The sequence below is a fragment of the Cervus elaphus genome, chromosome 18 (genome assembly GCF_910594005.1).
Source record: "Cervus elaphus chromosome 18, mCerEla1.1, whole genome shotgun sequence".
NCBI classification, from domain to species: Eukaryota; Metazoa; Chordata; class Mammalia; order Artiodactyla; family Cervidae; genus Cervus; species Cervus elaphus.
In genome coordinates, this window is record NC_057832.1 from 41,633,441 (window position 1) to 41,645,902 (window position 12,462).

The following is a 12,462-nucleotide window of genomic DNA, read 5'->3' on the forward strand; positions in this document are numbered from 1 at the left end:
GAACACCTCCCAAAGTTAGATCAATGTGTGTGTCTGGACTCAATTAAAAAATGAGTAAGATCAAAATGGGTCACAGATGTACATATAAAGTCGGCTGAGCTACCACAGAGCACTGGAAGATTCTAGCATTGTAAGGTGGTAACACAAGTCCAAAGAACACTGCTAAATCACAGCATGCATGGGCACCAATGAACACAGAAAGCCCTAAACATTTCCTTTTGGTGACTGGTATGAAAGAAAGGTACCAGTCCAAATGCGATGCAACATCTTCTGACTGGTCCCTTTGAAGGAGCTTACAAACACAAGAGAATTTTACAGAGCTCAGACACACAGTAAGATTCTCTAGCCCAACTCGTTATCGGCATTCACATAAAGTGAAGTAGTCCTGCCGCAGGGTAAAGAATGTGCTCTTCAGGATCACACACACACACAAAAGTTCCTAGGACCCACAGACAGGTATCAGAGGGTCCATAAAGACCCCCAAACAGCATGTATATCTACGCGCTTATTTCTGGGGGAAAGGATTCACAGCAATCAGAGACTTAAAGGTCCTGAAAAATCTATGTCACTAAATCCTGGAGTGCACAAACAGGCCTCTTCAAGGTTTCCATGACTTGGGTGCACATCAGGCTGTAAGTCTTTGTGCATTTTAGTTGAAATCAGCATACACTTGACCAAAGGTGACTTGGGAGCTCACAGTTATGAACCAGTTTCTCCTCAATCAAGTTCAAGGATGTGAAAGTGTGACACCCTAGTCCACTCACTTTCTCACTCTGCTAAGAAACCTGTTTTAGTGTTTTTTTGGCCATGCCATGCAGTTTAGGAGATTTTTTTAGTTCCCTGACCAAGTATTCAACCTGGGCCCTCAGCAGAGAGAGTGTGGAGTCCTAACCACTAGATGGCCAGGGAATTCCCAGAACTTATTTTAGGTTTCCTTTCTTGATCAGCCAAATGTCTTGCTTCCTATTTGACTGAGAAGACAGGTTCTACAAATCCTCATGTCCAAGTACACCAACCTTTGGGCACTGACTTTCAAATACTCTGTCTTCTCACCCGTTATTATTGGTGAACTATTCATGCCTGTACTTCAAGCAAGTATTTCCTCTTAAGCATAAGTTTCCTTCCTTTCTTAAGGACAGCACTCAAACCAATCTCTCTCCTCTCCCCCAAAGCATCACTTTCTCTTCTATCTTGGATAATTTCTATTAGCATACTAACAAGCTGTTAATCTCCCATCCTAAATACGCACACAGCTTCTCTTGTCCCATTTCTCCATTTTCATGTTTCCAAAAAGCCCAACCTGTGACAATGCCCAAAATTAAATTTCTGGTATTTACTGCCAAAACTGATCTCCCTCTATCTTCCTCACCTCAATTGACAGTAACTGCATCCAGCTTATGCAGTTTCTCAGACTAAAACTTTAGAATCATCTTGGATTCCTGTCTCTTATACCCATAATCAATATGTCAGGGAACTGCGTAACTGATTCCTACTTACTATTCAAATACCAGATTAAGTTCCAATACCTTTTCCTGAAACTGCCTGGATATTTCTGACTTCACAGAACTCTCTTTTCCCATCTATCTCTACCTGCACTTCCACTGTATGTTCTAATGACTGTGAATATCATCTTCTCAAATTCATTACAGATATGAACTATAGCTCAGACCCCTCCATCTCCTGCAGCACTAAACATATTAATGCATACTTAGTGAGGACTCCACAAACCTCACCGTGAGTCAATGACTTTTCATCAAACTTTCAAAAAAATCAGTACCACAAACAACACTTACTTGCATTAGTCGTGTTTGAAAAAGTTATGTTTCCTAAATTTCCAGCAGCTGCAAAGCTATCCGTCATGTCTCCAAACACCAGCATCATGAGGGGGAGTCCAGCTCCATGGATGATGGCAGCCAAAGTCCCCAGCACCATATACAACCTATCGAGCCAATTTGAATAGCGAAACTAAAAAAGGAGAAAATACAGACAATATGAACAATTAGCACAATGTCATGGATGGTTAACTCTACTTTCCAAATGTATCCAAAATCTAAATAGTTGGCTCTCAGAGTACTATTGCAACCACCTTGGCCTAATAACCTAAGAGAAACAGGCATTTGCTTCTTTTTTTTTTTTTGAGTTTTGACTTTCTTCTTTATATTGGACTTAGATCACCCACTTAATAAAAAATTAACATATAGTTGATTTATAATATATTAGCTTGAGGTGTACAACAGTTACTCAATAATTTAATGGATTTTACTCTAAAGTTATTATAAAATAATGGCTATATTCCTTATGCTGTACAATACAGTCTTGTAGCTTATTTATTTTATACAGTTGGTTTATACCTCTTAATTCCTACCCCTATCTTGCCCCTCCTACCTTCCCTTTCCCCACAGATAATACTCTTGATCTCTGTATCTGTGAGTCTGTTTCTGTTCTGTTACATTCATTTATTTTTCAGATTACACATATGATAACATACAGTGTTGGTCTTTCTCTGGTTTATTTCACTAAGCATAATACACTCTAGGTCCACTCATGTTGTTGCAAAAGGCATAACTTCATTCTTTCTACGGCTGAATAGTATTCCATTGTATGTATATGTGTGTGTATACCACATCTTCTTCATCCATCTGTCGATGGACAATTAAGTTGCTTCCACATCTTGGCAATTGTAAATAATGTTACTAAGAACACTGAGGTGCAGAGATCTTTTTAAATTAATGTTTTCGTTTTCTTCAGCTCTATACCCAAGAGTAGAAGTGTGGTTCTACTTTTATTTTTTTGAGGAACCTCTATACTGTTTTCCATGTTGGCTGGACCAATTTACAGCCAAACCACCTTGAACATGCCTGATTTCATCTTTCTTCTTCTCTTACATACAAGGGCTTCATGAGATGCACAGGACATTCTGGAACATTACAGAGATCTATAACAGCTCAATATAAGAAATACATTATTTGTGACTCTGATTCCCAAGAGTGAAAGCCACTTTTCAGATCAAGATTTTTCTTGGTTAAAACACCATGATTGCCAAAGGTCCTTCTGAGGACACCATTGAGGAAACATGTTTTGCTGCTTTCAGAAAGTGGCTTGGGTCAAATATCTGCTGCCTGACAGCACTAGCATAAATGTTAAGTGGTATTAATGTAATTAGGCCTCCATGCCTGTATACATTCTCAGTCATGTTTGACTCTCTGCAACCCCACAGAATGTAGCCCACCAGACTCCTCTGTCCATGGAATTCTTCAAGCAAGAATACTGGAGTGGGTGGCCATTTCTTTCTACAGGGGATCTTCCCAACAGAGGAATCGAACCTGCATCTCCTGCAGCAGCAGGCAGGTCCTTTACCCCTGAGCCTCCTGGGAAACCAATTAGGCCTCCATGAGAAGGAAAGGGAAAGCAATGAGTTATAAACATGCTTCCCAAAGACCAGAGCAGATCTGCATATACTCTTTAATTGCAGGGAAATCACAAGAAAGAAAGAGTGAGCTCTTGAGACGCAAACCTGATGGGAAGAGAACACAGTGAGGGGAGTGGGCGTGGGGCTGTGACAGGCCCACCTGGGAAGCAATGAATACTTCTCCCATTTGGGAGGATCTTCCTGACCCAGGGGTCGAACCCGCATCTCCTGCACTGGCAGGCGGATTTACCTTCTATTAAAAACCATACAGTGGAAAAGTATCAAATTCCTCAATAGAGGAAGAAAAGGTAATTGATATACAAGGATTTCCCTCATCACCACTCCCAAAGTACTGTCAACCTCAAACACTAATCACTGGCTGGAATAAAAGTAAGTGGGCCATGAATATAAACATTTACTAAATGCTACTCAATGACTGAAGAAATCCAGTAATAAATACCGAAAATACAATTCAAATTAAAAAAAAAAAAAGGATATTCAGTATATATTCTGCATGCCTTGACAGCAGGGTATACAGAGTGGAGAAGACACAAACGAGCGAATGGGTCATTCCATCCTTTGTGGAAAAGCTTCGTAAAGAAGGTGATGCTTCCTCCCAGATTCGAAAGTTTACCACGGGTTGAAAAGCAAGGAGGAGGACTTCCCTGGTGGTCCAGTAGTCTAGCAAGAAATAATGAGTGTGACTAAGAATAATTTGGAGACCAAGTAATGCAGATAGCATGTGGACCATTGTTTTATGACCTTAAGATAAAAGTGACAGAGATGATGGTTACTAGAGAGGGTTGTAATGCCAAGGGATAACTATTTAAAGAAATCTTCTACATGTTTGTAGGTAAAAGAGTCAAAGAGAGCATTGGTGAAAACACAGGAGGGAAACTGAGATGCCACAATGTCCTAGAAAATAAGAGAAATAACTATTTTGAGAACCTGGAGTGAAGGATCATCAGCAGGCATGATAACTATTAGGTGAGACAAGATATTCCCTGATGCCCCAAGACCTGTCATATCTGCAAGGGGGTAGAGCTCCTTCCACAATGGAGGAATCCAATCTGTCATCACCTTAATCAAGCAATCAAACTCGGTACCATAAAAAAGTAAAATACACTGACATTTGGTATTTCCAGGTGTGATGAGACATGAAGTACACAGCATTGCAATGTATTAAAATCTTTAGACTTAACTCTCAGTATATAGGGCTTCTCTGGTGGCTTAGATGGTAAAGAATCTGGTTACGCTTCACGATACCTGACTGCGATCCCTGGGTAGGGAAGATCCTGTGGAGAAGGAAATGGCAACCCACTCCAGTATTCCTATCTGAGAAATCCCATGGATAGAAGAGCCTGGTGGGCTGCAGTCTATGGGTTACAACAGAGTCGGAGATAACTGAAAGACTTTTACTTTTTTTAGCATATAAGACATGCAAGATGTGGAATAATAAGTTAAATGACACCAGAACAAAGTGATAAAAATTGTCCAGAAGGTGAAACATTCTATAGGAAAATTGGTACCACATTTTCAACAGGTCAATGTCATTTAAAAAGAGAAGAAAACAGAACAAATCAACTGTAAGACACACTTAGGGGAGCTAATTGTGAAAGTTCAAATATGAACTATTAGATAATACTGAGGAATTAACATTCATTTTGTTAAATATAATCACTGTATTATGTTTTAGAGCAAAATTTTTGGTAGGAAAAATTTTAAGAGACAGAAACGGAGGTATTTAGAAAATATCATGAAATCTATAATTCCAGGTGAAATGTATGTAAAAAATGTTAACAACTACTAGTTATAGACATTGGTTATATTGAAGAAGGAATTCACAGGGCCTGGGCTCCATCTTAGGCCTGTTCATGCTGATCATTCTCGGCCACCTCTCCAACGAACTCTGAACTCTGTCTTTAGTGCCTATGGAAACGACAACAGAAGGATAAGACCCCCTCCGGACAGGGGACCCTTGAAGATCATATCCAGGTTACTCCTCACCTAAGAGAACACATACACTAGTCACCCCTTCCTACAGACAGGCCATAAATTTTCTGTACCTATCGGAGTGTAACCTCGTGCTTATTATTGTCTAATTGTTTAACTGTCTGAGCACATGGCACATGAATGATGGGGTTATTGGGACTGTATTTACCCTTCCTTTGTTTATGTAAGTCTCAAGGAATTTGGGGTGGTGGGTTCGGACACGTGCACATGGGGTATAAGAGATTTTCACAAATGCTGGTCGGGGTCCTTGGCTAAGAGGAGACTCTGCGTTGGGCCCGCCGGTGTAATAAACTGCACTCCACTATCTGCATTGTCCTTCTGAGTGAGTTTGTTTCTCGGACCGTGTGGCTACAACATTTAGTGCACTGGCCAGGAAACTCCTCACTTTGAGGAGACAAGTCCCATTTGGGACTACTCCGAGGCCTTGCAGCTTGAATCTTCTAGAGGGGGGGAAGGCGCCTCACCCTTCTGGAAGGATTCTACTTCTCAATGCCTGGACCTTTCATGTTAGCAGGTAGTGGACGGCAGCAGGGGAACTGAGCGCTCAGGTGAGGAGGAACCCACCCGGCAGGGTGGAAGAGGGGGCCTGATCACCCCCTGGGAGGGACTAGAAGGGACATGGACCCACAGGAGCCTGGAATAGGCAGGCGGCGATTGCTTGGTACACAGGTCGAGCATGCTAGGGCTTAGGAAGGAAATTTGTGAAGGTCATTTAGGAGGTGTGTCCACGCTGTCTCAGGGAAAATTATTACCAGCGATCGCCAGGGGATTTTTAGGATAGGAAACTGGTCCTTGTATGCTCACATTCTGCCCTCCCCCAGGAGGTGTCCCGTCTGCTGTGAAATTCTTGACCCCCTCGGAATTATTAGGTTAGAAGGAGGGGGATACAGAGGTGAGTATGAATTGGCTTTTCCAGAGATGGCCTGGGACATGGGCTATTTAACCCATCTGTGTTTTCATCCGCACCTGATCAATCCCACCAAGGCAGAACGAACTTTAAGGGAGAAACAGTCTTGGACCACGTGGTGGTCTGGTTCGGCTGTGCTGACAGGCAGGCGAAGACACGCCGATCCCTCTTCTCCCTCTGGGATCTGGCAGGTAAGGCTCTTCTCACCCCAATTAGGAAGGAGTGGAATGGCAATTTAAGTGTCATTGAGTGGAAATATCAGAAGTACATAGGGTACCAAGAACTTCGTAGACAGAACGAAAAGGAAAAGTAGAAGAAGGTCCAAGAAGGTAAGCAAGATGGGGGGAAGTGAATCTAAGGCAACGTATTGGAGTGCATGATTAAAAATTTAAAGAAGTGATTAGGAGGATACTACGGGGAGAAGATGAAGCCTAACCGCCTCCACATACTCTGTGAGGTCGAATGGTAGGATGGCCACCAGAGAACACCATGTACTTAAAAATAGCGGAAGCAGTCTATACAGTAGTCACAGGAGAGCCAGAACACCCGGATCAATACCCATCTATTGACTCATGGGTAGGGTTAGCTCAAGACCCTCCTACTTGAACAAGGTTCTGTATCCAGAAGGGAAAGGGAAAGATATTAATGGCACAAAAATTGACTGATGATAAAAAAGGAAATTCTACAGGATTTGGATGGGGATGACCTGACCCCTCCCCCACACTGGATAATGACACGCCTGCTTCCCAGAGCTCCACCAGGACCGGAGGCCGCCTTAATGCCCAACCCAGGGCCAGGTGAAGTTTCTGCAGCGGCCGCTGCTCTTCCGCCAGCTCTCCCAGAGTTTGTAGAGCCGCCGTTTTGGCAGGCTCCGATCCCGGTGACAGAAGCCTCTGGCCATCACTTACAGGATCCAGCTCCAGCCGAACCGCCCAAGCTATAACACCTCTCCCGGTGAGTACTGACAAGAGGGGGAGGGAGACGCTGGAGTTAAGCAGAGACCGCGCTCTGCCAGAGAGCCGGAGGGAACGAAAGAGAACAGACAAGAGATGTACAGTGTTAGCTGCTGCTCTGAGAAAGTCTATCTCGGGCCCTCCAGAAAACCTCATCTGCCCCAGGGACAGGACAGTCCTTCAACCGGTCCCAACGGAGGCCCCGGGCCCTGTTGCAGCCAAACCAGTGTGCCCCGTGAGGAGCTTTTGGCCACTGGAAGAATGCATGCCCTAAGGCAAGGAAGGAAGAGGAAACTCCCACAGTTGTGGGGCTTGCTGACCTGGAAATTAACTAGGGCTGCCGGGGCTCAGAGATATCAGGTCCCCGAGAGCCCGTGGTAACCTTAAAAGTGGGGGACCAAAACACTGACTTCATGGTGGATACAGGAGCAGAACTGTCGGTAGTAACAAAACCTGTGGCACCTCTGTCCAGAAAGACTACCGCTGTAACTGGGGTATCGGGAGAAGGGATGATTAAATCATTTTGCCAGCCCAGAAAATGTCAGATGGGAGGGCACGAAGTGATTCACGAATTCCTCTACATTCCTGAGTGCCCAGTACCCCTGTTGGGAAGAGACTTGCTTTCCAAACTAGGAGCACAAGTGACTTTCTCCCCTGAGGAGAGGCCCACCTTCTGGATGGACACTGACTTATTTGCCCTCTCTCTCAATACCCCCCTAAGATGAGTGGAGGTTGCATGAGCCTCTGAAGGAAGAACCGGGTGGGACGGAAGAGCATGGGAGAGAGCTAACTCAATTATTCCCTGAGGTCTGGGGGGAAGACAACCCCCCGCCCCGCCCCCCAGGCTGGCTAAACATCACACCCCAGTGATAACAGAACTCAAACCAGGCACCATCCCGGTTAGAAAGCGCCAGTACTCGCTACCGATAGAGGCCTGGGCCGGCATACTGCCCCACATCAATAGATTGAAACAAGCGGGCATTCTAGCAGAGTGCCAATCGGCTTGGAATATGCCGATCCTGCCAGTCAAAAAGGAAGGAGGATAGGACTATAGGCCTGTACAAGATCTCAGACTGGTCAACCAGGCTACTGTGACTTTACACCCCACTGTTCCAAACCCCTATACCTTACTTAGCCTCCTCCCACCAAGGACTAAAGTTTATACTCGCCTAGATCTCAAGGATGCCTTCTTCTGCATATGCCTCGCCCCAGCATCACAGCCCATCTTTGCCTTTGAATGGGAAGATCCAGTTGGGGCACCAAACAACAGCTCACCTGGCCTCCCCCACAAGGGTTTAAGAACTCCCCAGCCATTATGGGGAAGCCTTGGCTTCTGACCTGGAATCATTCCATCCGGAAGAGTATGGGTGTCGGCTCCGATATGGGGATGACCTGCTGCTGGCTGCCGAGAAAAATGCTGGAAAGGGACAAAAAGCACTGCTCCAGTTGCTGATGGAAGCAGGTGAGCGGGTGTGGAAGAAGAAGGCACAGATCTGCAAGGAGGAGGTAAGGTATCTGGGGTTTGTTTTAAAGAAGGGCTCAAGGTTCCAGACCCTAATTAGGTCCTATATACTGATGGCACTAGCCTGATAAAACAAGGACAACGGCTGTCAGGTTAGCCAAAGCAGAAGGGGCCATCAAGACTAAAAAGAGATGGTGGGAATTGCCAAGTGGCAAATCATTGGTACTGGAGGAGCTGACACACAGTCTGGTAAGCCAGACACACCAAGCGACCCACCTAGGCCATGCTGCCTGCTCACAGGATAATGCTGCCTCTCGGGTATTGAGACAAAAACCTCCGGGTATTCAGCTGAAAGGCACACTGCCCCTTGAACACCTGGGAGTGGACTTCACTGAAATGAAACCTCACCGACACTACTGTTACCTGCTGGTCATGGTATGTACTTTCTCTGGATGAGTAGAAGCTTTTCCTACCTGGACTGAAAGAGTATCAGAAGTAGCCCCGTGCCTGCTTAGGGAAATAGTTCCCAGATTTGGACTTCCTACCAGCATTGATTCAGACAATGGCCTGGCTTTTGTAGCTGATTTAGTACAAGTAAGCAACACGTTAAACATCAAATGGAAACTGCACACTGCATATAGGCCCAGAGTTCTGAGATGGTAGAATGAACCAACTGGACACTTAAAGAGATTCTCTAAGTGGATCAGAGAGACTGACTGCTCTTGGGTGGACTTGCTTCTGACGGCTCTGCTCAGACTCAGGATGACCCCACAGTCCCAAGGCTACTCTCCATACGAAATTATGTATGGGAGGCCCTCTCCCATAATAAAACAGGTGTCAACAAATTTGCCTCAGGTAAGGGGGGATAGGATTTCACAGCAGATGGAACTGGGTAAGGTAATAAATTGGGTAACTAAGTTTGTACAAGAAAGGGTGCCATTCCCCCTTCGGGAACAGATTCATGAGTTTATGCCTGGTGACCAAGTATGGGTCAAAGATTAGAAACATGATTTGCTAGCCCCTTGGTGAAAGGGCCCTTATATTATTCTAACTACCCCTACTGCAGTTAAAGTTTCAGGTATTGTCTCTTGGATCCATCATATGAGGGTGAAGAGAACATACGACGCAGACCCAGAAAATGCTGAGTGGACTGCACAGAGGGGCTCCTCTGACCCTCAAGAGACTAAGACCATTCTTAAGAAAAAGGAAAAGAAGATCCCGGATGAGCCCCTTCAGGATAAAGCCACACAATCAACACCTGCTGCTTGGCCTCATAAACATGATTTTGCATTTAACTTCCGTTTCAACTTGGGACAATGTTTTCATCTCATGGGCACATTCCTATGCGGACTTCCACAACACTTCCAACTGCTGGGTATGTGGGACTATGCCTCTGTCTGTGATGGATGGACTGCCTTGGTGGGTGTCACCGCTCCGCCAAGGAGATTTTAAACCACTCTGCTCATTTCAGGGACGACAAAAAGAGACTTTCCTCTCTCTTGTCAATCATAACCTCTCCTTGCTCTCTTGGTGTAAGACCTACATTCAGTAGACTTGGGTCATGGGGTTACATTTGATATAAATGCCAGTGTAACAAAAGCATAGCCTACACCAACCTCCAGTAAACCTGCCCTATCTGCATGCAAGATGGACATGATCCATGTTTCAATGGTATGACTAGCTTGCTGCCTTGTTTGTACCCTCTATAGGGACAACGGATATCATGGTTAGGGTAGACGCCTTAACTAATTTCACTAAACAGGCCCTCTTAGACAGTACAAAAGCCATTCAAGCCTTGAACGAAGAACAAATTCAGATGAGGAAGGCAGTAATTCAAAATAGGATGGCATTAGACATACTCACAGCAGCCCGGAGGGGGGGGGGGACGGACTTGTGCCATAATTAAAGTCGAATGTTGTCTATACATCCCTGACCTGTCTGGAAATGTATCTACTGCCTTGGAGGATATGCAAAATCAAGTGAAAGCCATGTCTGATGAAAATATTCCCTTTTGGACTTTGGTCCTGTCCTGGGTAAAGGGAGACTGGTGGAAAACTATTGTTACTGTTGTCATAATCATTCTAATCATACTGCTTTGTGGGCCCTGCTTCTTACAATGTCTTGTGAATTTTGTAACCCAGAGGTTGATAGCATTCTCTCATGTGGGTGGCCGGAGGGCTAGGGTACAATATATCACAATAAATGATGCTTGTTACAGAAACTAGGAGTATCAAGAGCGGGGAATGAAGAAGGAATTCATAGGGCCTGGGCTCCATCTTAGGCCTGTTCATGCTGATCATGCTCGGCCACCTCTCCAATGGACTCTGAACTCTGTCTTTAGTGCCTATGGAAACGACAACAGAAGGATAAGACCCCCTCCGGACAGGGGACCCTTGAAGATCGTATCCAGGTTACTCCTCGCCTAAGAGAACACATACACTAATCACCCCTTCCTCCAGACAGGCCATAAATTTTTCTGTACCTATTGGAGTGTAACCTTGGGCTTATTGATTATTGTTTTATTGTTTAACTGTCTGAGCACATGGCACATGAATGATGGGGTTATTGGGACTGTATTTACCCTTCCTTTGTTTATGTAAGTCTCAAGGAATTTGGGGTGGTGGGTTCGGACATGTACACATGGGGAATAAAAGATTTTCACAAATGCTGGCTGGGGTCCTTGGTTAAGAGGAGACTCTGCGTTGGGCCCGCCGGTGTAATAAACTGCACTCCACTATCTGCATTGTCCTTCTGAGTGAGTTTGCTTCCCGGAACGCGTGGCTCCAACAGTATGAGTATGCATTTTCTATTCCACCTTTCTACGTGGTTGAAAAGTCAAAATTAAACTTGTTAAAAGGAGAAAAGGTTCTCCAATAGGGAAAGGTATGTCTCTTCGTCTCAGGCTAGAAGGAATGAGCTAAAAGTGAGCACAAATACAAACAAGTGTCTGAGAATGAGGACCAAGTTGAAAAAGTACAAAACCTCATATTTATTTGTGACGTGAGGCAAGACTGATTTCTGGAGGGCATGAAGAAGATTTTGAGAGGGTAACAGGCAGGAAGGCCAGGGGTCTCCAAATGGAGGAAACAGGCTGCAAGTGTCAGACATTTTTTTCTCTCTCTCTTAAGCAGCAGGAGGAAACAAACAAGTGTTAGGTTTTCTCCCCTTCTCTATACAAATTTAAAAAGAGGTTTCTCTTAAAATTCTGTATTGCCATGACAATACCTGGCTCCACCTGAGCTTAACTTTTCTCAAACTTTGAGCTAACCAATGGGTTTTTCTTACGGAAATGTTTGTCTTAAGCTATGTTAAAGGACTATGCATTTACCCTAGACTCTGTCTTCCAGTCTTTTCTGCCTAAGACTCAGAACAGACTTGACAGACTCACGCAAATGTTCTCTTAAGCTGTGTTAATGAGACTGTATTTGCTTGGAAACCTGCCTTTCTTCAAGATTCATGTCCATCATTTTATGGCCGGGAAAACTCACCTCGTGCCAGTGTTATCTCAAAATGCATGTTGTGGGTGAGGGGCCTGGTGCCAGCCTCTGAGTTTTGAGACATTTCCTTTCTCTAATCAGCAGACTGCTCGTAGCAATCTAACATCCGGCTAAAGACTAGCAGCGGGGCACTCTTTCTGCCCCCTTCTGATGTCTATGTTAGAAGCTTTCTATCTCATTTATTCTTTAATAAAACTTTATTACACAAAAGCTCTGAGTGA

The 12,462-nt window shown here is 44.5% G+C and overlaps 1 protein-coding gene across 1 annotated transcript in view; it reads right to left on the minus strand.

Annotated features, from left to right (window-relative positions):
* The window catches only part of LOC122674599 (ATP-dependent translocase ABCB1-like), a 115,982-nt gene that overhangs the window by 79,977 nt on the left and 23,543 nt on the right, over positions 1 to 12,462 (minus strand). The window contains exon 4 of the mRNA XM_043873095.1: positions 1,794 to 1,965. Coding sequence (XP_043729030.1) covers positions 1,794 to 1,965 — 172 coding nt within the window. The remainder of the gene's footprint in view (positions 1 to 1,793; positions 1,966 to 12,462) is intronic.